This window comes from Colletotrichum aenigma (genome assembly GCF_013390185.1).
Source record: "Colletotrichum aenigma strain Cg56 chromosome Unknown KSG_Cg56_contig05, whole genome shotgun sequence".
NCBI lineage: Eukaryota > Fungi > Ascomycota > Sordariomycetes > Glomerellales > Glomerellaceae > Colletotrichum > Colletotrichum aenigma.
Window position 1 is genome coordinate 2,106,600 of NW_023500911.1, and position 21,701 is coordinate 2,128,300.

A 21,701-nucleotide genomic window follows, 5' to 3' on the forward strand; every position below is an offset into this window, starting at 1 on the left:
GTCGAAATCAGGCAGAGGGATTGCTGTTTTGATTTTGAGTAGCGGCATGAATCATCATCTGCGTCTTCTTCTACTCAAAGATGTACTATTCCATCACAAAAGGGTCCCGCTACGTCATCAGCATGATTAAGGTGATATCAGGTAAGACCGGAGCAGGTTGGCGAACGCTTCAAATCATGCTTATCGAATCTGGGTTCTTTTTTTTTTTTTTACCTTGCGAACATTTGCATCTTTTTGCAGTCCCTATATTCATCTCACTTCCTATGCCCTCTAGCGATTTCCTGTCTCATATACATCTAGAAGTTCTGATTCGTTACAACTGCACCAAAAATCATCAGTATGAACGGTGACGCTGTAGCTTGATAGCTCGCGACCCGAAACCCACCCTAGATATCAGATTTGGCTACTGACCATGTAACAACGAACACGGTGCTAGTGATGAGCACCAAAATCGACAACACGATGCTTGTGGTCTTGCAATGCCATGACTCCTCAAATAGACGCCCCACCCGAGCCCAGGTTATCCGGCCCGGCGGAGAGGGGAGTGTGCATCTTCATGGGGACGCAGTGGATTACCAGCCTCTGGAGGCGTAAACGTTCGTCTGCGTGCTGCGGTAGTTGTCCTTGGTTCCGGGACAGGTCCACGTAGCATGGCTTTCAAATGCCGGAGAAGCTTCGGCTGAAGACCCGAGAAGTCATCGTAAAGTCTTTTGTCACATTGGTTGATTTCAATTGGAAGATGGCGAGCTTTTACGCACACAAGTCTAGTGAATTATCTCGGCCCCAGACGGTATGGGAGGCTCCCAGAGGAGGCTCAACCAGTTTGGTGGAGCCCTTCGGCATACATCCTTCGTTCATGGTGTTACACATCATCCTCTCGGATGTTCTTGCCAAACCTGGCCAACGCACCTCTCACTGAGGTTCTCATCTGTCCAACTCCAACATTTTCCATCTCGATCTCAGCAGTGAATACCTGAATCACATGGGCGTTTTTGAGATGTAAATGATGATTTATTCATAAATACAAATAAAGATGGGCTGGATCGTCGCACGAGTTTCATGAACATAGCCGCCGTTAGTAGCATCAAAGCCATCGCTTTACCGTCCAAAACTCGAAGCCGATTCATCCCAGCGATGAAGGCATTTCAATGGCAGAATCGAAACGAATGAAAGGCTCCTTGAGTCCGACTACACAGGGAGCCTCCGAATGCTTTCCTTGATCCGTATCCGTCGAGGTGAGTTGGCGACAATAGGCACAATTAACATTGACCGACAAAGGTGCCATAACCCGTGCTTTGTCCTAATTCGGGCCTCCATGTCAAGGCCTGAGAACCAAGAACGGGTGTATGCTACAAGGGAGCGCAATAATGTTCCTTGCCTTTGTCCAGTACCAGCATCGTGACGACGAAACCTTGCCGATGACTGCACAGAGAATGTAGATAAAATGACCTGAGGGGGCCGTCATGCGTCGACAACCTTTCCCGTGAGTTTGCCATAGGCCCGTTTGCCAGTTCTCTTTTCCTTCGTCACAAATATTGCCTTACGTTGAAACTCATTCTTGAAGACTTGTGAAGAGACACTGATACTTACCTCGCCGTCAACCGCCCAGAGCGCGCGACATGTCCCGTCGAGTCCCAGACACCATCACCCTTCCCACTTGGGAACGGGACCCAACACCGCCGAGCCCAGACAGCTCTCCAGAGGTGCAGGTCCAGCCTCCGCGTCAACCAGATCCGCCACAGCCACAGCATGAGAACAACTACAACAGCGATCCGTGGGCTGTGGATGGAGGCCCGCCGCGCCCGCACGCTTGGAACCCGCCGGCGAACTCACCCCCGCAAAACCAGCATCAAAGTGCCTATCCGGATCCGTATCAACAGCCGCCTGCGAACCCGGGTTATTATGATGCTCCGTACGGTTATCAGCCGGCGGATGCAGGCCAGCAGGCTTATGTCGAACCGGGAGCTACGCTCAACCCGGGTGCTGGGAGCGACTTTGGCAACCTGCAACAGGTCCTGCAAGATGCGAACACGAATTACCCCCTCGCTGGCCTGGATACGTTTCATCCCGGCATGTATCAGCAACAGGTTCAACAGCAGCAGCAGCAGCAGCAGCAGCAGCAGCAACATATCCAAGGACAACAGATTCCAGGGCAGCAAATTCAAGGGCAACAGCAACAAAACCAGCAGCTCAACAACCCAGTACAGCAGCAAGAGCAACAGCAACAACAACCGCAACAAGGCCAACAATACAACAAATCATGCAGAAACTGCCTACGCCTCAAGAAAGGCTGCAGCGGCAGTGTCCCCTGCACGAGATGCTTCAAGCTCAAGAGAAACTGCATCTTCGACCCAAAATACTCCAAATCCCAGCGCAAACGCATGCTGGAGGACATCGCCAACGGCCAAGACCCCCAAGACGACGACGACGACGACGACGACGAAACAGAAGACGAAGACGGCCCTCCAGCCCCCAAGCGCGCAAGAAAACAGATGGGCCCAGACGCAAACGCCGTCTTCGTCCAGGCCCTCCAGCGCATCCGCCCGCAGCTCTCAAACCCGGACAACGGCTACTGCGACCACTGCCTCGCGGGCAACAACGAGGGCCGCGACTGCGACGCCAAGCACGCCGAGCAGATCGAGTGCTCGCAGTGCACGCGCTTCCGCAACCTCGGCGACCCGAACCACGTGTGCCGCGTGCGCGGCGGCGAGTACTGGCAGCGCCGCTTCGAGAACTCGCGCCCGACGTACCCGACAAACCTGCCCGAGGCGAGCAGCTGCGTCGGCTGCAAGGAGCGCCGCAACGCGGGCTTCACCAAGCCGACGTACTGTGACATCGACCCCGCCGTCAAGATCGGGTGCACGCAGTGCCGCAACGAGGGCCGCCTGTGCGAGGTGTACAACGAGCGCCGCGCGGACGGGGATGCGAACGCGCCGCCGGTGCAGCCGTGGGAGCAGATGTGGAACCGCCCGATGCCGTATGACGGGGAGCTGGTCGCCGGGCGGAGGCCGTGGTGGCGGCATACCTGCGGGGAGTGCGTGGCCGAGCTGTCGAAGAAGAGGAGCTGGACGCCGTGCTCGTGGACGAACGACGTGCGGCTGGGCGAGTATAAGTGCCTGACGTGCGTGGAGAAGAACCGGCCGTGTCTCGACCCGTGGACGAGGCGCGAGTATACCAATCCGTACCAGTGGCCCGGCCCGGGCAATGACTTACTCTTGGCCACCGGGGGGACCGTTCGCCGCATCGGGGATAAGAGATGCACCAATTGCAAAGTCACCCAGTACACCTGCGGCGGTATGGAAGGCCAGCCGGACCTGGCGTGCACAAAGTGTACGTCGTGGGGCCTCACCTGCATCGTCGAGCGGGACGGCAAGGAGGTCACCCTGCCGCACCCCGACCGCAAGGCCATCGGCTGGCGGCGGACCACGACCGACAAGGGGCACGTCTTCCACGCCTGCACGGAGTGCCGCCACTTCAACCGGAACTGCGACCGCAAGAGGCCCTGCGACAGCTGCGTCAGCGCCGGGTCAAACTGCGACTTTCTCGCGCCCGGCACCAGCGGCGGCCGCGTGCCCCGCGACGCGGTGATGGGCGGCGACTCGGCGGATTACTACATGGCGCTCGGGTACGGGCCGCAGGGGGTGCACTCGGCCCGATGGGGCACGCGGCCGGATGCGCTTGTGGGGCCGAACCGGCCGAGCTGGATTGTGCAGGAACCGCCGCCGGGGCCGCCTCCCCGGCGACAGCAGGAGATGTACCCAGGAATGGGGGTGATTTCGCTGCAGCCTACGCCGGCGCCAGTGCCGGCACCGGTGGCAGCGCCACCAAGGCAGTTTGGAGAGGAGGCGGCTCCGGTGAGAAGGAACCCGATGCGGTCGGCCAAGAATAAGCCCCCGGCTGCGCAACCACAAAAACCGCCGAAGAAGGTACGCATCAAAGCCTCAAAGAAAGCGCAGCCTCAAGATGCCTCGCCTGAGGCGGCGAGTTCCTTCCTCGAGGGGGATACGACGCTGGTCAACACGCCGGAGCCAGGCAACAACAAGTTCTTTGGCGACAACAACGCCGCGTTCGAGGCCATCAATAACGGCGAACTATTTGAAGACTGGCTCGGAGACCACGCCGACCAAATCTCCCTCGCCTTCAAGTCTCCGCCTCAGCCTCAGGTCATGCCCCCCTTCGAAGGGCCCCCGCAGAACCTGGAGCAGATCCAGCAGATCGTCGGACAGGATCTGGTCATGACCGACGCGGACGCCGCGGCGGTCGCCGACGCCGTGATTGACCCCGAGCTGCAGAAGATAAGCAACCAAGCCGTCGCGGACGACAAATACCAGGGCATCATCAGACAGCACGTCTACCAAGCAATGACCACCTTCATGCAAGACAACCGCTTCATGCCCGTCGAGCTCCGGAACATAAAGCCGCCCGAGTTCACGACGGACCTCCCCGCCACCGCGCTCGTTCCGCCACCAGCGCGGGTTCTCCTGCAGCTCGAAAACGCACCCGCCAGCGCCGAGGAGGCCAACCGCATCCCCCACGCCAGAAGGCCCAAGAACGAGTGGGACAACCACGTCTTCAACAACCTCCTGCAGTGGAAGCGGCCTGTCTGGAACGCGCTCGCCTCCATTCCCGACGCGGCCAAGCAGCTCGTCACCGTGGACAACCGCAACCGCACCTGCGAGGAGTTCGACATGCAGCCGGTCACGGGCAACGTCTGCGGCGCCGCCGTGGCCAACAACGCCGCCTGCGAAAGCCTCGAGCACATGCCCGCGCGCCCGGCGCCGTACATGGTCTGCGACGGGTGCGACCTCAAGACCCGGCGCAGCCTGTTCATGGGCACGCAGCCGCTCAACCGGGCCGAATTCCTGCGGATGCGCGCGTACGCATGCCGCGAGTGTTCGGACCGCGAGAAGCAGACGGCGGACTTTGGCGTGATCGGCAAGCCAGAGCACCCGGTCACGGGGTGCATGTGCGCCGAGAAGCTGATCGGCCGGCGCGTGTGCATGCACCACCGGTTCCGCATGGCGCGCGAGCTGATGGTGCACACCATGTTCACGTCCGAGTGGGCGCTGACGAACTTCGGGCCCGACGCGTGCTTGTTCTGCAAGCGCGGGGACGACGGGCACAAGGCCGCCAAGACGGTCGACGACTTTATGAACCAGAGCCTGGTGTTTCTGTGCCTCAACTGCCAGGGCGTCGTCGTCGAGCCGTGGACCTCAGAGTTGAGGGATGGGATCGAGACCATGCTTGGGAACATCGAGCCGATGACGATGGCCAAGCAGGTTTGGAGGCCTGAGGGCGTGGACGTGGCACTGTTAACACAAGCCATGATCGTGTAGGCGGACTGCGGTGGACTCGCGGGTTAGATTTCCCGACGGACCTGTATATGGAAGGAGCATGGCGACAGGTTGACTCTGGGCGGAAGAGACGCCGTTGGTGTGTCTGGGTCAGGATTGGACAGGAAGGGGGGTTTCCCACGGATAGACTTGTTTTTTCCTGCGTTTTTGTTAGTGATACCACCATGGCGGTGAGCGATGAGAGTGGAGGCTTGCATCTGTGTTTCGGATGCTGGTGTTGGAAAAAGAAAGTAATTCTCGTTTTTTTCTGACAATTTTCTGGGCTGGCGGTTGGTGTCTCGCCGTGTTTTGCAGGCGGGAAGACGGCCGTTGAGATTTACTCGCATGAGGTTGGCTGCATTAGCTAATGAGGCTGTGCTGCGCAGGTGTGTGAGTGGTTGAAACTGACATCGGAGTTGTTGAGGGCAGGCTGAGAGCCACTTCAACGACCTCGAACAGGGTTATAGGTCTTGACCTCACTTATATCCATCTTCATTACCGTCCTTCACTCTATGGTCTTTGAGATGGCTGCGAGCATTCACCTGTTGTGATAGTATGAGATGGGAGCTGTCGCTCTACGCCTCAGCACTCAATCTTCACAGACAACACCAATGCTATTAAAGACGGTATTCTAATATCACAAGACTTCTTACTCGCATCAGGGCGTACACCATAGCAGCTATGCCGTCTCGTCAACATCACATGAACTTCAAAGCAGACGGAACCTCTGGCTCAACTAACGACAAGGGAATTTGTATGACTTGACCACTGACTCTGACCTCGAAAACCTCGCGGTGTCTCGGAAGAAAGAAGAGATTACAGGTATGAAAAGAGAAAAAAAAGGAGAGTACCGATATAAAGAAGAGACAGAGACAAGCCGATGATTGGTCTCAAATAGCCCTCCCAGTGCGTAAAGAATCTCGAGTCCGCCCCTCGTGAGGTCTTGCGGCCAACAGTTTCCGGGCCGACGAACCAACATGTCCGTTACCCTATTTTTGCCCTCCATGGCTCCTGATGAGGCCTCGCCAGAGGACCCTCATCTCCCCACGCCATCATCGTACAACCCAGGTGACACGGTCATGTCCATGAAGTTGCCCTTGAAAGAAACGCGTTCCAAAACAGCGCAGCAAGTCAGAACCCGACTCCCCGTCCGATGCAGCACAAACAAGTTTTTGATCATTGAATCCCGCGTCAACATGTCTTCTCGAGCCCGACTCTCCTGGGCCAGCTTGGACCGCCCGAGAGTCCAGACGGAGAAACCGTGCGTTCAGCATTTGCCAGCATCCACCGGCCAGTCAAGGTCCAGGTATTTTCACGTCCGTGGCCGCTCAGTTCGCCACTACCCCTCCCGCTCTCTGTCCGCAGTCGTGAGAAAACCGCTCACATTATTACGCACTTGGAGCAGCATCCTGCTTCTTGCTCGCCGCCCTCGACGTCCATGGGCTTCGGTGGGCCGTTGATGCCCGAGGCGCCGCCGCTGCCGGTCGAGTAGCCTTGCATCTCGCGGTTGTATCTTCGGATCTCGCGAACAATGTCGTAGAAAGCCTTGTCGACGTTGATGCGGGACTTGGCGGATGTCTCGATGAACTTGCAGCCGAAAGACTTGGCGAGAGCCTCTCCCTCTGTTGTGATGGTCAGTTGCCGATCGATGTAAAATTGGGATGAAAAGAATGCAGCGACGCGGCGCAGCAGCACATGAAAATCGTACCTTGTCGTGTGACTTCTCTCTCGCCCTCCAGATCGCACTTGTTGCCGACAACGACCATGGGGAAGTAGTCCTTGTCCTTCACTCTCAGAATCTGTTGCTGGAATGTGGTGATTTCCTCGAAGCTCTGTCGCGACGTGATGGAGTAGACCAGCAGGAAACCCTCGCCCGTTCTCATGTACTGCTCTCGCATAGCAGAGTACTCCTCCTGGCCGGCGGTATCGAGAACATCGAGAAGAGCGACCTCCTCGTCGATGACGCACTGCTTGCGGTAGGAATCTGCAATGAGGGTGGCGATGTTAGCACGCGATTGATTCGCGGTCGCGTATGGGGCTGAGAGCGACGAGCGACGCACCTTCGATTGTCGGGTCATATTCGTCGACGAAATGACTCTGGATCAATTGGATGGTCAAGCAGGATTTACCGACACCACCGCCGCCGACGACGACCAGCTTGTACTCCCTCAAGAACTGCGAGCAAGGGCGATGGGGTTAGCGAGCGATCTCCGGGGCGAAAGAAGGGAGGCGACGGGGCGCGACGACGAGGACGACTCACCTTGGAGGCCATTGTGATGTGTGATTGTTAATGAGGATGTCGGAGATGACGACTTGGTATCCTCGCGGCGTTTGTTGATGGCTTGAAGCGAAGATGTTTAGGCGACGCTGGAGTCCGGATGGCAAGTCAGGAAGAGCCAGGCGGATTGGGGAAAGGACCAGATGGCGATCGATTTGGCAACTGGACTCTTTGACGGATGGTCTCTTTCTTTCTGTTCGGTCCTCAGACGGGTTTGCAGCGAGCGAAACGACGGGTGGGAATCTGGGACGGCACAGGCCGGATTGCGAAGTTTAAAAGTGAAACGACGAGGTTCGATGGCAGGAATCCGGGACTGACAGCAGACAGTCTTTCGAGAAGGAGAACGAGAGAATGGGGTGGTGTTTCGTTGCTAAGGGGGGCTTTTTGGCAAAATGTGGAGATGGGGGGAACGGGTCGGTCCAGTGTCTGGTCGGTCCAGTGAGAGAGCAGAGAGGAGAGAGAGCGAGCGAGGGCGATAGGTGAGGTACCTTACCTAAGGTATCGCACGAAGCGGGAAGTGTGGCTACCCAGGGCAGCCCCCTCCACTGCACTCCACTGCCAGGTGCAGCTCACCACTCTAAGAGCTGCTAGGTGCTAGGTGCTAGGTAGATACCGGGGTACCTGCTCCTTCCACCCTGCCTGCCCTGCGAGTGCTCGCTGCTGCTGCTGCTCCTGCACCTGCAAGCTGCTGCACGGCGGAAATCGCAGTGTTCTGGGGCCTCTTTCCCTACCTAGCCACCTACCTCGCGGCAGCCAGCGGGTACCTTCCCAAAAGCCTTGACCTAGGTGACTTCCGCTGCCCAGCTTCCTTGCTTTTTAGGCCCTCCCACTAAGGTAGGTATGATGATGTACCTTGCCTTAGATCGTCAGGTGGGCAGGTACTTCCATCATTCCATGTCCCGACCCCAGCATCCGTCCGTCCAAAGCCTCTCTCTCCCTCTCTGCGTCGTCCACTCCCTCCTCTCCTCTCCCGTCCTGTCTCTCGCTCGTCGCTCTCTCTTTCCCTCACCTTGTCCAGAAACGGTTCCCTGTCCGTCTCGCTCTCGATACAGTGCGGTACCGTCTTGAGACACTGGGCTCCTCTCAGTCGGTGTTAATCTTGCAGGTTTCTGTGCCCCCCCTCCTCTTCCCATGAGACCTCATGAGACGAGACGGCAGACCCAATGCGCGCGGCTTCTGCCACACCAAGCGCTGCTTCGCTCGCTGCACCTTACCCAGGCACATTGACTTCCTATTAGTCGCTGTCTCGCCCCTCAAGTCAGACTGGGTAGATGCTGTTGGTCGGCACGCCCTCGTCTTTTAGCGCTGAGGCTATGATTTGACGGCTACAATTGCAGACGGTCCAGGCACGCTCGAGGCGCACACCCACCACGCACACTCGCACACAACCATGGATACCACATGTGCAGTGCAGCAACAGCTCTCCTCTCACCACTCGCTGCTGTCGAGGTAGGATACACCAAGCTATGGGTACATACCTGACGGATATGTGACAATCGATAGGCATCTGAAGGGTGGAAGCGCTATTGCGACCATGGCGCCAACAATAATGCCCAATTGACTGAGAGCTTGCATGGGCCGAGCTCCGAAGAGGGAGGATTCAGGATTGGGAAAGGGGGGCTGGCCACGGATGCTGGCATGGAAATGAATGTGAATGGAACATTGGAGATGCGAGATTGGGGGTTGAATTGCCAGTCACTACCGAATGCAACCGCGTGTCGCCATGCTGATGAATGGCCTGCCATTTCCAGATGAATCAGAGTGAGAGGGCCACCAGAAGAATTGGACGATTTGTTGTAGGTACGGGTACCGAGATGGCTCGAGTGGAAAATGGCATTTGACGACCGGGGATGAAAAAAAAAAAAAATAAAGAGCAAAAAAATAAAGGGACTTTCCTGGGCAAGTTTGTCGCGGCGGGCTTCTCGTGCAGTAGCGTCGGCAGGAACAGGGGGGGCCTGGAACCATAAAAAGAGGCCCGGCGCAGACGCCTGCAGACTAGACTCTCACTCAGCGGCGAGTGGGTGACTGCGGTTCGCGCAACTCGAATTGGGAGATGCAAGTGAGAGAGGTGAGAGATGGGGCATCCCAAGGCGCGTGGTGATGGACCAAAGACAGGGTCAGATGCGGTACGTACCGATCTGGCAGGGGCCCAACACTCAATGAACTTGCAGCGGCAATTCCAAAATCGGGACAGGGGGCGGAGAGGTGGGGGGTATGCGCTTATCAGACACATGCCTACTGTGGTGCTCTGTACACAGTATTACCTTACTAAGGTATGAAGTAGCGTCGCTAGTATGCATCTAACAGCTGTTGAAATCGATAATGCAGCCTGCCGTCTCTTCACCCAGATCGCGATGCATGGAAAAAAGAGACAGAAGCACCCTCATCCTCAATGATGCAACAGACACTCCCTCCTGCGGGTGACAACGTGGCGCGACAGGGACTGGACTACGCACTCGGATCCGCCCCCAATTCTTCAGTCATCTCACACTATGTATATGTCCCCCGTCACCGCGACACGACAGCAGTTGCAGCAGTACGGATTCCAAAAAGACATATCGCATCCAGTCGTCCTACAGCCCCACCTTCGCTGATTGCTTTAATAACACGCGAGGTGAGGTGAGGTGACCTTCCTCGGTTTCTGCGTCCGTTCATCTCACTCTACTGGTGACAGAGAGCGCTCCTCATTACCGCCTTTTCTTGCCCTCGTCTGGGGTGCTCCTTCGCTTCGACTTTACCAGCGGCCTGAGTGCCACCTGGAGGAATGGAGGCGGAGGCAGCAGAGACGAAGGGAAGAATTGCAACCTGATACGGCTCTCGTGCGACCTGCACGCACTCGCCCACCGAATCACCCATGCCGGAGCCGTCTCGTCATGGTCAGCATCCGTCTTCCAGAGACACCCTGCAATACCACACACAAAGAGCAGCTGCCATCGACTCTCTACCATTTGGAGGTGCTGACCACTGCGGAGTACGGATAGAATGAGGAAACATTCATCCAGGGCTCAAGGGCTTCCCGACCCATCCACTCTCCCGTGCCTTGTCGATTGGCGATGGCCTGGGGCGGGAGGTCGGGGGCATGGCCGTATGTAGCTAAAGGGGCACCCGCCTTATCCCGGGCAACCTAGGTGTGGATACCTCAAAGAAGAGCCTTCCCTGCCATGTCTTCCTTCCCTGTCTTTTCTTCCTGCAGCAGCCAGGAGACGAGAGCTCTGACCAAACGTGCTTTCCATTTTCAAGCTGGCACTGTGCGTACAGTGTGTCACAGTGTGTCGCGACTTCTCACGTCGTCTCGCCCGGGATCACTGATGCAACTTCTCTCCCGCTGACCGCGGATCAACACCACGAACAATGATCCAAAACCACAATGCTTGACACCAGTTCAGGGGCAGCCCAGGCCAGACCTTCATCTCTTGCGGTGGTGGTGGTGGTATCGCCGGCTACATCGATCGAACCCTCCCGAGGCAAGCGGCAAAATACCAAGTAAGGTATTGGTGGCTAACCTTACTTTGCACACGAACATGAGCCAAGTTCTGGAAGCACAATCAAGGCTCGACTTTCCCAGGTTCGCCCCAACATCGTCCAAATTCGCCTCGTCGGCCCCTTGGCCATCCTGGAAATCTCGTCAAAACCCCCCTCGCCGTCGCCAGCATCTCGAACCTTGTCCGCTGTCTCTCAATGCGTAAAGAGCCTTGGGAGCCCCCAACAAGCTTCAACCGCTCCCTGCTCCTCGTCCCCGGTACCTGCGCCAGTCGTTGCTTGCTTCCACTCGAATCGCCACCACCTGGACTACGGATCCATCTGCTTGCATCTGCTGATTGCCCTCCTTCTCAATCTCGCACCCTCACCTCACCACTTGAGCCGCCCTCTGCATTCCCCACGCCCACGTGGATGTCCGTTGTGCGGCTGACAACCGCGACAAGGTTCGTCACTCTCGTGTTGCCCACACGGCTTGCGCTACGAATATTACACGATCCCGCCCAGGGCTGGGATGCCGTCTTACCGATCTCGTATGTCAACTGGTGGCGATCGTGTTTGCCCAGCCCGCCTGTGAAGCCAGCCTCATTCCAGTCATTCCTGGCCTGTCATCCCGAACCGGCCCCTCGTCAGAGACCGACAAAGACGGCTTCGTGCCGACGGCCTGCTTCAAGCCCTCGAGCCGCACCCGGCAATGTGACAAAGGAACTTCCACGACGTGCCACGGCTGCAAAGATGCAAGGGACGACGCATTGGAACGCTCAACACGCTCGCCGACTCTTCCGCATCGCGTGCCACAGCCCGTCTGAAGTTGCCTTGTGTCGATGCAGGACGGCGACGCGGACGGAAATGCAGTGCAACTATTTGATATGCTGAGCGTTGTCACGTCGCGAACGACTGCCCGTCGTGAATGAGATTACTTTGCTGCCTCGGGCAGTAAAGTCCGAATGCGGCCACTCGAGCAACACTCGCGAGGCTTGGATCTGCTCAGCCATCGCCCCTGACTGCACCGCAGCATCAACACGGCCGCGTGCGGTCGAACCGGCAGAAGGGAGAAGAACGAAGCTCGTGCAAAGAGGACAACCCTCCTGCATCGGAGGCCACTAGCTGTTGTTCCAGGCTCCTGGCTTCTACCATGCTAATACCAATCCACGCCATGCGGCGACCATGTCCATCACCAGAAACACCAGCCTTTGATTTGATATCAAAGCCGATATTGAAATTCGATACCGGAGTCGGCTTACAACGCCGGACCTACCTGCCCACCTTCGGATACCGTACGCAGCCCCACACCACACGGTACGGCGGCGGTGATCTACACTTCGCATATGATGCTCTCGGTGCCCGATGCCTGTCATCGACGGGGTAAATAACTGCAGCCATTCAACTTCCTCCAAGCTGCTGCAGTTGATTAGCGAGCCATTCAAGCTGCCCGTTTCAACGGCGCGACAGAGCATGGGCTGCTGCACCCCATACAACAGAAGTGCTGGGCAGCTTCTGTCATAATTCCTAATGACACAGAGGTCGAGCGTGCGTCTGCTCAAAGCCGCATAGAAGCAATGGCGCGTTGGAGCGTGCATGGATTGTCAACGTCAGTCTGGTAAACCTTCGCCGCAACAAAACCTCAAACTCCAGACCGGAACTGTGTAGCCTTCAATGACATCCCTGCGGCCATCCATCCGGATATCGGCCATTTTCGCCTCGCCCTGACATCTCAACTGTGCTGTGCTTGGCTGCCAGAACGCCTTGACTGCGCTGCGACTCTCGTCAGACAGCCGCCAGCCACGCCTCGTGAGCCGTCAGATCTTACAAGCCGTCGTCCATGCGCCGCCCGAAGGACGTCCAGTTCGGTGCGCGCTTGCTTTCAGACCATCGAGCTCTGTGATCGACCATTCATCACGATGGCGTTGTTGACTTGTGAAGAGTCAACAACCCAAAGCCAAAGCGCCGGAGTCCATGATCCATGGCGCTTTACATGCGTACGGCTGCTTTTCCATTACTAGCCATCACAGCCGGTAAGATAGCGCAGATCACGACCTCGAGCCCGTCGACCAGCATTCGCGTCGATCTCTCAAAGAGCTGCGCTCAGATCTCTTCCTTTCGCCCTCTCAACGAGTTTCCCATGCCATGCCTTCAAGTGGAGTTACTAGGGGCAATCTCAGGCCATGGAACTCTCGGCAGCCATCTGGGGATGACTGTGTAATGTACACCCGAACAACGCTGCAGGTCACCACAAGCATGGGCCGCTCGCCATATTAACAACCCTCTATCTGTCGCCAGCCGCGCTCCACGAAGGATTATCTAATGAAACAAATGTCTTTGAACGAGCGTTGGCCCACAATCTCTTCGTTTCACAGGATCCTTTAGACATTTGACAACATTTTGGCCTGGACAACACTATCGGTGCCCCGGATTCGGGCGTCGGCACTAACACGAAGAACGACCTAGCGCACTTTTCGAGACGACAGGGGCCTGCTGAGATTGCGTTGGCTTCTAGAAGGCTTGGCTCTAAGATCAAGCCCCAAGACGGTCAAGGCCGCGACGGATTATCAGGAGCACTGCCATGTTGATAAGCCCGATGGACAGGAGGCGTCCAGAGCTGCCACGCCGTCCTTTCGTCCGCTCCAAGACCGTCGCACAAGCATCGGCCTGGCCACGAACCGTGCTTCATCTTTGGCTCCTGTGGTGCCCCGACGGAACCATGGGAAAACGACCTCATGGTTGCCGTAACGCACAGTGCGACAAGGGCTGGAAGAGATGAGATGCCCGATAGCCAAACAGACGGACAGCCAATCCATGTCTTTGGAGGTGACAATGCAACGACTGGGTTGTATTCGCAGTCTGGCCTCTGTGGAGCATGAACTGACCTCCCATCACGTCTTCACATTCGGCTGACTCGATGCAACAGGCATAGCGTGGCCGAAGCGGTTGCCAGAAGTCTCAAGAGGTTTCCTCCCGTGCGAGAGAGCAAGCCGTCGATAAGGATCCGCAAGAAGCGGCCCCATCTTGCCGTCACGCGACGGAGCCACAGCCAAACGTTGACGAGCGTTCGTCCAAGACCTCAAAGATAGCACCGGTCCTAACCCACACTCATCTCCCGCCGAAACGGAGCCAGTCTCCAATCGGTAGGTAGCCGGGACGCATATCTCGCTCTTCGTGCATCATCTTATTGGCGATTTACGGTGAGCGCGGTCAGCGGCTGCAGCAAACTCGGGTTTTCTAGAAGCCCTGGAGGAATCATTTCGAGTCAAACCCCTGACTTTGCTGCAGCATCGCAGCCTGCAGCCGGCGCGTGGCGACAGCGGTGCGGCCACGACGGCGACGCGTCCGGCAAGGGTCCTGCGCGTCAGCATGCAGCGTTACGGATACGCACGCTTGTCATGGGTGTCATGGAGATCGCTTCCTCCATACGAAGAGCAGCGCTGGATGGCGCGTCTGCCTTGGATTGTGGGTTAGAATTACGGGATCAATCGCCTGCGACGTCGAGTCAGTCTGTGCGAGTTATCGTCTCTGGCTGCCGTCAAAGGATCTGCGATAAAGTCCACGTCTTTCTCCACATTGACCGAAACTGACTGCCAGGTTCGGCGAGGACCGTCCCCACGTGCGGTCTCTGCGCCTTCCCTTGGCCGGGACGACTCGGGCGTTGTTGCGGCAGCCTACACCAAAATACGGCGACTAGCCCGAGTCTAGAGACCGAAGAGGCCGGCATCGACTCATCCAGACAGTTGGCCAGCGGCGGACTATTGAGACTCTCGTGGAACGGAAAACAGCCTCATCCATGGTTGAGCAGAATTACGACCACATAGTTGAGATGACAAGGTTGCAGCCGGAAATCCCGACAAGGACATGTAATTGCCGCATCTCGACACCACGTTCTTCGGATCGTGGGGGTCACTATCTAAATGATTGGGGGCTGGCTGCTGGAATTACTCGAGAGGCTTGCCTGCTTTGGCAGCTGAATCATCCTCGCCCTCCACATACACACGCTTGCCGTTGACACCCGCGACAACCTCATCCACGATGCTCTCGATGTAAGCCTGGTCCCTGCGAAGCAATCAGCATTTGTTTATCACGATCTGGGCGGGGCCTCGAGGGATGAGATTGAGCTAGTTCGATGCCGCCCGGGCAATGTCAGCTTACCTTCCGACCAAGGTTACGGTGCCGTTCTGCTCCCACCGAGGATAGCTGCCGACTTTGACGCCCTTCGGCTCCACCTTTGCGGCAAGCTGGGTCAGGTAACCGGCGACGGCGCTCTCCGGGAGCGGGGTGGAGATGAGCACACGGCAAAGACCCTTGCCATCCGGATCCGTAAGCCGGGGGACGATGCCGGGCTTCAGACCGTCCAGGAGCTTCTCAACTACGGACGTGTTAGTCAGCCGCACTTTTCAAAATGACCACGCGCTATGTCTTACAGAGCCGCGGAACTCCGGGCAGAATATGGATGTTGCCGTTGACAACGTTGACGGGAACCCAGAGGTCCTCGTGAGGGAAAAGAAACTGCTTGCTGGCGTCACGCTTCTCATCAGTGGGCAGGATGACCATGCGCAACTTGGCCTGCAGGGCGGGGGAGTCAACATTCCAGTCAAAGTCGGGCTGGTTGGGGTGCGGCTTAGAGAGCTTCTTCATGCGCTCAAAGGCATCCTGGTTGAGGACCAGAGGCAGGTCGAAAGCCTTGGCTATTGACTGGTAGGTGATGTCGTCGTGCCTGCCACTGATGAGCGATGTTCAAGGTTTGCCCTTGGGTAACCTACGTTGGGCCAATGCCGCCACTATGATGTTTTGTCAGCTATTGATGGCTTGAAGGCTTCACTTTGGAATGCAAACCTGGTGACGACGAAGTCGTAGCGGTCACTCATCCGCCGAACAGCCTCGACGATCTCACTCTCGTCGTCCTCAATGACTTCAACTCTTTTCAAGTTCTGTCCCCAATCAACATCAATCTAGCCTTTGGGGTTCCGGAAGTCAACATACTATGCCGAGGTTGAAACACCACTTGGCCATGTAGGCCGAGTTGGTCTAGCCAATGGGTTAATACGGCTCAAGCCTTTCTGCCGATCCCACGGCGCTGGGCCGCACTCACATCAACCGTCTACGGATGCAATCACAATATCAGTCACCATGGTCAGACGTAGCATTGAGCGGGTTTTGTTGCTCTCTAACCTTTCCACCAAGGACTTCATCGCCGATGATCAGACACGCCGCGGTGTGGATGGTGCGGGTGTTTCGCTCGTCGGCTGAGACCATGATTCTACGGGCAAGACCGGATACCGGAACGAAAGGCTTGACGGGCTTTGCGATTGTGTAGGCCGAGGGGAGATGGCGAGATAGCTGGGAGAGGCGGGAGAACATGGAGTTCTCTGTCGTGTTGTCAGTTGATGTAGAGGGGAGGGAAAAAAGAAGTGGTCCAGGTTACAGTGAGCGAGAATGAGTTGGGATATGCAACTGGCTGCTGTTAGCTGCACATCACACTCAAGCTGACTGGCTGAGCTGCTGCTACGTTATTGCGTCTTTTGGGGGGGAGGCTGGCAAAGGTTGATGGATTCGCACGAATCAAATTCTCAGACGAAGCGGATACGCATGAGTGAGAAGGAGAAAGGAGACGGTAATTGGATTGCATCGAATCGCGAGCTTGGGAGGAAAAGCGCGGGAATGCCGCTCTTCGGAGGTGCGCTGGGAGAATGTCGGCGTCACTGACATGGTGGGAGCTCCACGCTGGTGCTGCGGGTTGAGTGCGGTGGGTGAGGTCACAGGTGGGGCGACCCTCTCTCACAGCTCGGTGCTGGTGCTGTGCCCGCTGCTCAAGTTGCTGGACAGCTGTGTCGGCTGCCCTGGCCTGAGAATGGCGGGGCGCGGGCTGGTCTCAACTGTCGCCCAACGGAGGGCGGGGGAGACGTGGACGAGGGAGGGGTGGCTTGACTTTTTGATTTGACGTTCTTAGTGTTGCGGCTCGTACCAAGCACCGGACCTTGGACCCTGAACACCATTTGTCAACAACGCCTTCACGACGAGCGGCACGACTCTGTCAATCAATTTCGCTTTTCGCTAGCTGTCCAGCTGTAGTCCCGCTAGACACTTTGTCGCATTCCTCGAGCAATCCCGAATACCTCTCCATCACCCCGCTCCGAAACCAGAAGCCATGGTGCGCAAGCTTCCCTCTCCCCCGCTCCCCGCCATCGGCCGTGTGCCGCCTGTCTGACCCGATTCCCCGCTGACCGTTGCGTTCTTCTGTGCACCATGTAGGCGTCCGAGTCGAGGCTGTATACCTTCTCGCAGGAGACCAAGGACCACCTGCGTAAGTTCCGTCTCGGAACCTCGCGGTCGAATGACCCGCAAGCTGTCATCTGTATGTACGTTTCCGTTGCTGGTCCGAAACGGGACGCAGGCCTTTGCGATGGGAAGTGGTTTGGCTAACGAAGGTGGCGACCTCTTTCTCCCCAGACTACATTGACAAGAACACGCACGAGATCAAGCAGGATGACGACAAGGTTGTGTACAAGAGCCTCGAGGAGATTGGCGACGACCTGCCGGATCACAGTCCGAGATTCGTGTTGCTGAGCTACCCTCTTACACTGGTACGTTGCTCCCTGGCATGGTGCGCGGGAAGGAGACGACGAGGCTAACATGCGGTGTACACAGCCCTCCGGCCGCCTGTCGGTGCCGTACGTCCTGATCTACTACCTCCCCATCACCTGCAACAACGAGATCCGCATGCTCTACGCCGGTGCCAAGGAGCTGATGCGGAATACGAGCGAGGTCGGCCGCGTGATTGACATCCAAGAAGCCGAGGACCTGGAGGAGATACCGTCCAAGCTGGGGTCTGCTGCGTAGGCGGAGGAAGCATGAGGTGGAGGCATACATACACAGAGAGGCATGGCCACCGACCAACGGAGTTAATGGCATGCGATATGCACATAATACGAGCCATGAAGTCAAACACTGCATTTGCAGAAGAAAATGGGATATCTTGATTGAACGTGTGAAACTCATTAAACGCCAAACATCCAAGACCTAAACACAAATTCGTTACTCTGGCAAAACCTCCTTTTCATCCAAGCCCATCTGCCTGCTCACATTCCGCACAACCTCCTTGAACGCAACACACGCGGGGCTGTCGGGGAAGTTGTCAAAGAAGCTCTCGCCGTAGTCGCACGCGATGCCGATCCGCGGGTCCAGCGGCACGCTGCCCAGGAACGGAATGCCCATCTCCTGCGCCAGCGCGCGGCCGCCGCCGGTCGTCGCGCGAAAGATCTCGCTCTGGTTCGTGCACTTGGGGCACACGAAGCCGGCCATGTTCTCCGCGAGGCCGAGGATGCGGATGCCGGCCTTGCGGCAGAAGTCGATCTCCTTGCGGACGTCGAGCAGCGAGACCTCTTGCGGGGTGGTCACGACGACGGCGCCGTCGATGCCCGAGTCGCGCAGGAAGGTGTTGACGGAGAGGTGCTCGTCCGAGGTGCCCGGGGGCGTGTCCACCAAGAGAAAGTCGAGGTCGCCCCATTCCACGTCCTTGAGGAACTGCTTGATGAGGCCGTTCTTTTTCGCGCCGCGCCAGATGATGGCGGCGTTGCGGTCGGGCAGCATGAACTGGATGGACATGACGCCGAGGTTGTCCATGACCCAGACGGGGGACCAGCCGGCGCCGGAGACGTGGATGGTCTCGGCCTCGACGCCGAGCATCTTGGGGATGGAGGGCCCGCAGATGTCGGTGTCCATGATGCCGACGGAGGAGTCCTCGTTGGTGGCGAAGGCCTGCGCGAGGAGGGTGGTGAAGGTGGACTTGCCGACGCCGCCTTTGCCGGAGAGCACGAGGATCTTGTGGCGGATGCCGGAGAGGCGGGCGGAGATGAGGGGGATGTCGGGGTCGGGCCCGGTTTTGGCGGTCGCGGCGCAGATTTGCTGGTTGGGGCAGCCGTCGCAGGAGGAGGCGGTGCCGGCGGTCGGGGCCTCGGGACCGGGGCAGTGTTCTGGTTCCGGGGCGACGAGCTGCGGGGCTTGTTTTTGGGGGTTGGCGAGGACGTCGAGGGTTGAGGCGTCGGTGTCTGCTTCGAGGGAGGGTGCCATTTTGGAGGGGGTTGCCCGGAGGCGCGTAGGTTGGGAGATGAGTGTGCTTTGAAGTTGGCGAGGGTTGGGTGTGAGATGTGAGAATGGCAGAAGTTGAAAGTGAAGTGAAGAGGCAAGGGTGAATCAAGGCCAGGCCTGGTCCGGGACCGGACTGAGGTTGAGTGAGGTGAAGTTGATTGATAAGCCGGGTTCAACTAGTGCTCTGTCGCGGGGTTAGTCATGAGATTTTGAGCATTCTCTTTAGGCGGATGGCTTACCTGTTGTATTCTCCTTTGGTATATATATCTTTGGTTTGTTTCTAAGGTACGGTTGTCGTACCACTTATGCTTATGTCGAATCGTTGAAGTCAGAGTTGAAGGGTGACAAAAGAAGTCGCCGTGAGTGGTGGCGAAACCGAGCCTCACGAATCCGCGGAGACGGTTGACCCCACTTAATAGAGTCACCAACCAGCGCTGAACAACTGCGAGACTGAGATGACAAAGTTTGCTGTCATCTCATGAGGAGACAACAGAGAAATAAGTCTAACATAGAAACAGCAAAAGAGACAAAACAAAACTCAGCGTCTCATAAAGAATCATGGGAATGAGCAAAAGAAAGGTCCATCCAGGATTCGAACCTGGGCCTACGGAAGGTTCTGAGTGTGAATCAGAATCCGACGTCCTAACCAACTAGACTAATAGACCATTGGAGGCTTATTGTTCCATGTATCGATTGCCAGATTGCTAGTCCTTGAGGCGTCCAAACGCAGTCGAGTCGGATCAGCTCCATCAGTGCCGCGCTTGATTTCTTGCAGAAAATGCGACGGTGGTGGGCAGTGTGGCCCGCTGTCGTCGGGGCTGCAGCCTGAGGGTGGAACCGTTACAGGGCCCTTCAGCGTTCCACGAGCAGCGCTGAAGTGAGGGGCAACCTTGGAAGATCTTATCGGGCGCCAAATCACCCCGCCGCTGCCCCTCGCAAAATTTCTACAATCTTTATCAGATCCGAACAGTGACTAACTGACGGGAGCCGCGCCGCCGCACCACCACTACCGCACCTCGGAGGTAACTCTTTTCCCCCCTCGTACGTAAGAAAGCCCTTTTCTGCTAACAAAATCGGCCCACGCCTTTACCCTCCTCCTCCTTCGCCTTACTTTCCAGCTTTGATATTTCGTCTCTCTTTTCCTCTGACTCTTTTTCGTTTTCCCAAGTCACAGATACTCCCATTAGACCAACAGCAAAAATGTCGCCCTCCGCCGTAGACATGCCCGAGTCCCGCGAGACCCTCGAGGCCCTCGCCGCCGCCAACGCCGCCTCCAGCGAAAAGACCACCTCGCAGACCGTCGCCGAGCTGCGCAAGACCCTCACCTCCGAGGCGAGTCCCCTGCCCATCCGCTTCCGCGCCCTCTTCTCCCTCAAGCACGTCGCCTGCAAGGACAAGAGCGCCGACGCCGAGGCCGCCATCGACGCCATCGCTGCCGGCTTCGCATCCCCCTCGGCCCTGCTCAAGCACGAGCTCGCCTACTGCCTCGGCCAGACCGGCAACCTGTATGCGGTCGAGCCGCTGCGCGCCGTCCTGCGCGACCTGAAGGAGGACCCCATGTGCCGCCACGAGGCCGCCGAGGCGCTCGGCGCGCTGGGCGACGCGGGGCAGCTTGAGATCCTGAAGGAGTTCAGGGACCGCGAGGGCGAGGACGTGTGTATTGTTGAGACGTGCGAGATCGCTATCGATCTTATTGAGTGGCAGAACTCTGAGCAGAGGAAGCTGGAGAAGCTTCAAAAGAGGTATGGAACACACACTACACTGGCACCACAGACGAGAGTCTTTTGTTTTGGAAAGAAAGGGTATCATGTTTTGTCTATGCTCTATGTTCGCTAACGCCGTGACCCGCGCAAAACAGCGACTTCACATCCGTAGACCCCGCGCCGCCCATGGAGATGTCGCAGCGCACCGTTCCGGAGCTCGAAAAGACCCTGATGGACGCCTCGCTGCCGCTCTTCCTGCGCTACCGCGCCATGTTCGCCCTGCGCGACCTCGCCTCGCCCCCCGACCTCCCCACCGCCGTCCCCGCCGTGCTGGCCCTGGCCAAGGGCTTCGCCGACTCCTCCGCGCTGTTCCGCCACGAGATCGCCTTCGTCTTCGGCCAGCTGTCGCACCCGGCGTCGATCCCGGCGCTGACGGAGGCGCTGAGCAACACGGAGGAGGCGAGCATGGTGCGCCACGAGGCGGCCGAGGCGCTGGGCAGCCTGGGCGACGAGGAGGGCGTCGAGGCGACGCTGCTCAAGTTCCTGCACGACAAGGAGAAGGTCGTGCGGGAGAGTGTCATTGTCGCGCTGGACATGGCCGAGTTCGAGTCGAGCGGGCAGACGGAGTATGCGTTGATTCCGGAGGGCGCCAAGGTGGCTGCTTGAGGAAGAGCACAAAAAGGGAAGCCGGAGATATGATATATAGGTAGTTCTTTTGGGTGTCGCGGGGTGGGATATAGATCATTAGTCGGGATAAGGTACTTAAAAGCGACGGGCAAAAAGTTTAGTGTATTTCAGTTGTTATGAGACCACCTGGAAATCGTCAGTTCGTCT

The 21,701-nt window shown here is 57.5% G+C and overlaps 7 protein-coding genes across 7 annotated transcripts; 4 read left to right on the plus strand and 3 right to left on the minus strand.

Annotated features, from left to right (window-relative positions):
* Positions 1 to 1,619: 1,619 nt before the first annotated feature.
* CGCA056_v008246 (uncharacterized protein) lies at positions 1,620 to 5,336 on the plus strand (the record flags this gene model as incomplete). The annotated part of the gene is made up of 1 exon (XM_037323494.1): positions 1,620 to 5,336. The coding sequence occupies one exon, from the start codon at positions 1,620 to 1,622 to the stop codon at positions 5,334 to 5,336; it is 3,717 nt and encodes a 1,238-aa protein (XP_037177465.1).
* Positions 5,337 to 6,713: 1,377 nt separating this feature from the next.
* Positions 6,714 to 7,605, minus strand: RAS (Ras-like protein; the record flags this gene model as incomplete). Its single annotated transcript, XM_037323495.1, has 4 exons — positions 6,714 to 6,955; positions 7,042 to 7,317; positions 7,394 to 7,508; positions 7,594 to 7,605. The coding sequence occupies 4 exons, from the start codon at positions 7,603 to 7,605 to the stop codon at positions 6,714 to 6,716; spliced, it is 645 nt and encodes a 214-aa protein (XP_037177463.1).
* Positions 7,606 to 8,882: 1,277 nt separating this feature from the next.
* On the plus strand, positions 8,883 to 9,122 carry CGCA056_v008248 (uncharacterized protein; the record flags this gene model as incomplete). Its single annotated transcript, XM_037323496.1, has 3 exons — positions 8,883 to 8,891; positions 8,949 to 9,060; positions 9,115 to 9,122. 3 exons carry the CDS (start codon positions 8,883 to 8,885, stop codon positions 9,120 to 9,122), a joined length of 129 nt encoding a protein of 42 aa, XP_037177460.1.
* Positions 9,123 to 15,014: 5,892 nt separating this feature from the next.
* CGCA056_v008249 (Uncharacterized protein) lies at positions 15,015 to 16,437 on the minus strand (the record flags this gene model as incomplete). The annotated part of the gene is made up of 8 exons (XM_037323497.1): positions 15,015 to 15,132; positions 15,229 to 15,445; positions 15,501 to 15,793; positions 15,840 to 15,857; positions 15,913 to 16,007; positions 16,060 to 16,104; positions 16,169 to 16,177; positions 16,249 to 16,437. The coding sequence occupies 8 exons, from the start codon at positions 16,435 to 16,437 to the stop codon at positions 15,015 to 15,017; spliced, it is 984 nt and encodes a 327-aa protein (XP_037177459.1).
* A 787-nt stretch (positions 16,438 to 17,224) lies between these two features.
* Positions 17,225 to 17,916, plus strand: gmf1 (Actin-depolymerizing factor gmf1; the record flags this gene model as incomplete). The annotated part of the gene is made up of 4 exons (XM_037323498.1): positions 17,225 to 17,278; positions 17,329 to 17,431; positions 17,527 to 17,660; positions 17,725 to 17,916. 4 exons carry the CDS (start codon positions 17,225 to 17,227, stop codon positions 17,914 to 17,916), a joined length of 483 nt encoding a protein of 160 aa, XP_037177531.1.
* Positions 17,917 to 18,111: 195 nt separating this feature from the next.
* On the minus strand, positions 18,112 to 19,146 carry nbp35 (Cytosolic Fe-S cluster assembly factor nbp35; the record flags this gene model as incomplete). The annotated part of the gene is made up of 1 exon (XM_037323499.1): positions 18,112 to 19,146. One exon carries the CDS (start codon positions 19,144 to 19,146, stop codon positions 18,112 to 18,114), a length of 1,035 nt encoding a protein of 344 aa, XP_037178630.1.
* Positions 19,147 to 20,364: 1,218 nt separating this feature from the next.
* LIA1 (Deoxyhypusine hydroxylase) lies at positions 20,365 to 21,533 on the plus strand (the record flags this gene model as incomplete). The annotated part of the gene is made up of 2 exons (XM_037323500.1): positions 20,365 to 20,906; positions 21,023 to 21,533. 2 exons carry the CDS (start codon positions 20,365 to 20,367, stop codon positions 21,531 to 21,533), a joined length of 1,053 nt encoding a protein of 350 aa, XP_037177529.1.
* Between the last annotated feature and the right edge of the window lie 168 nt (positions 21,534 to 21,701).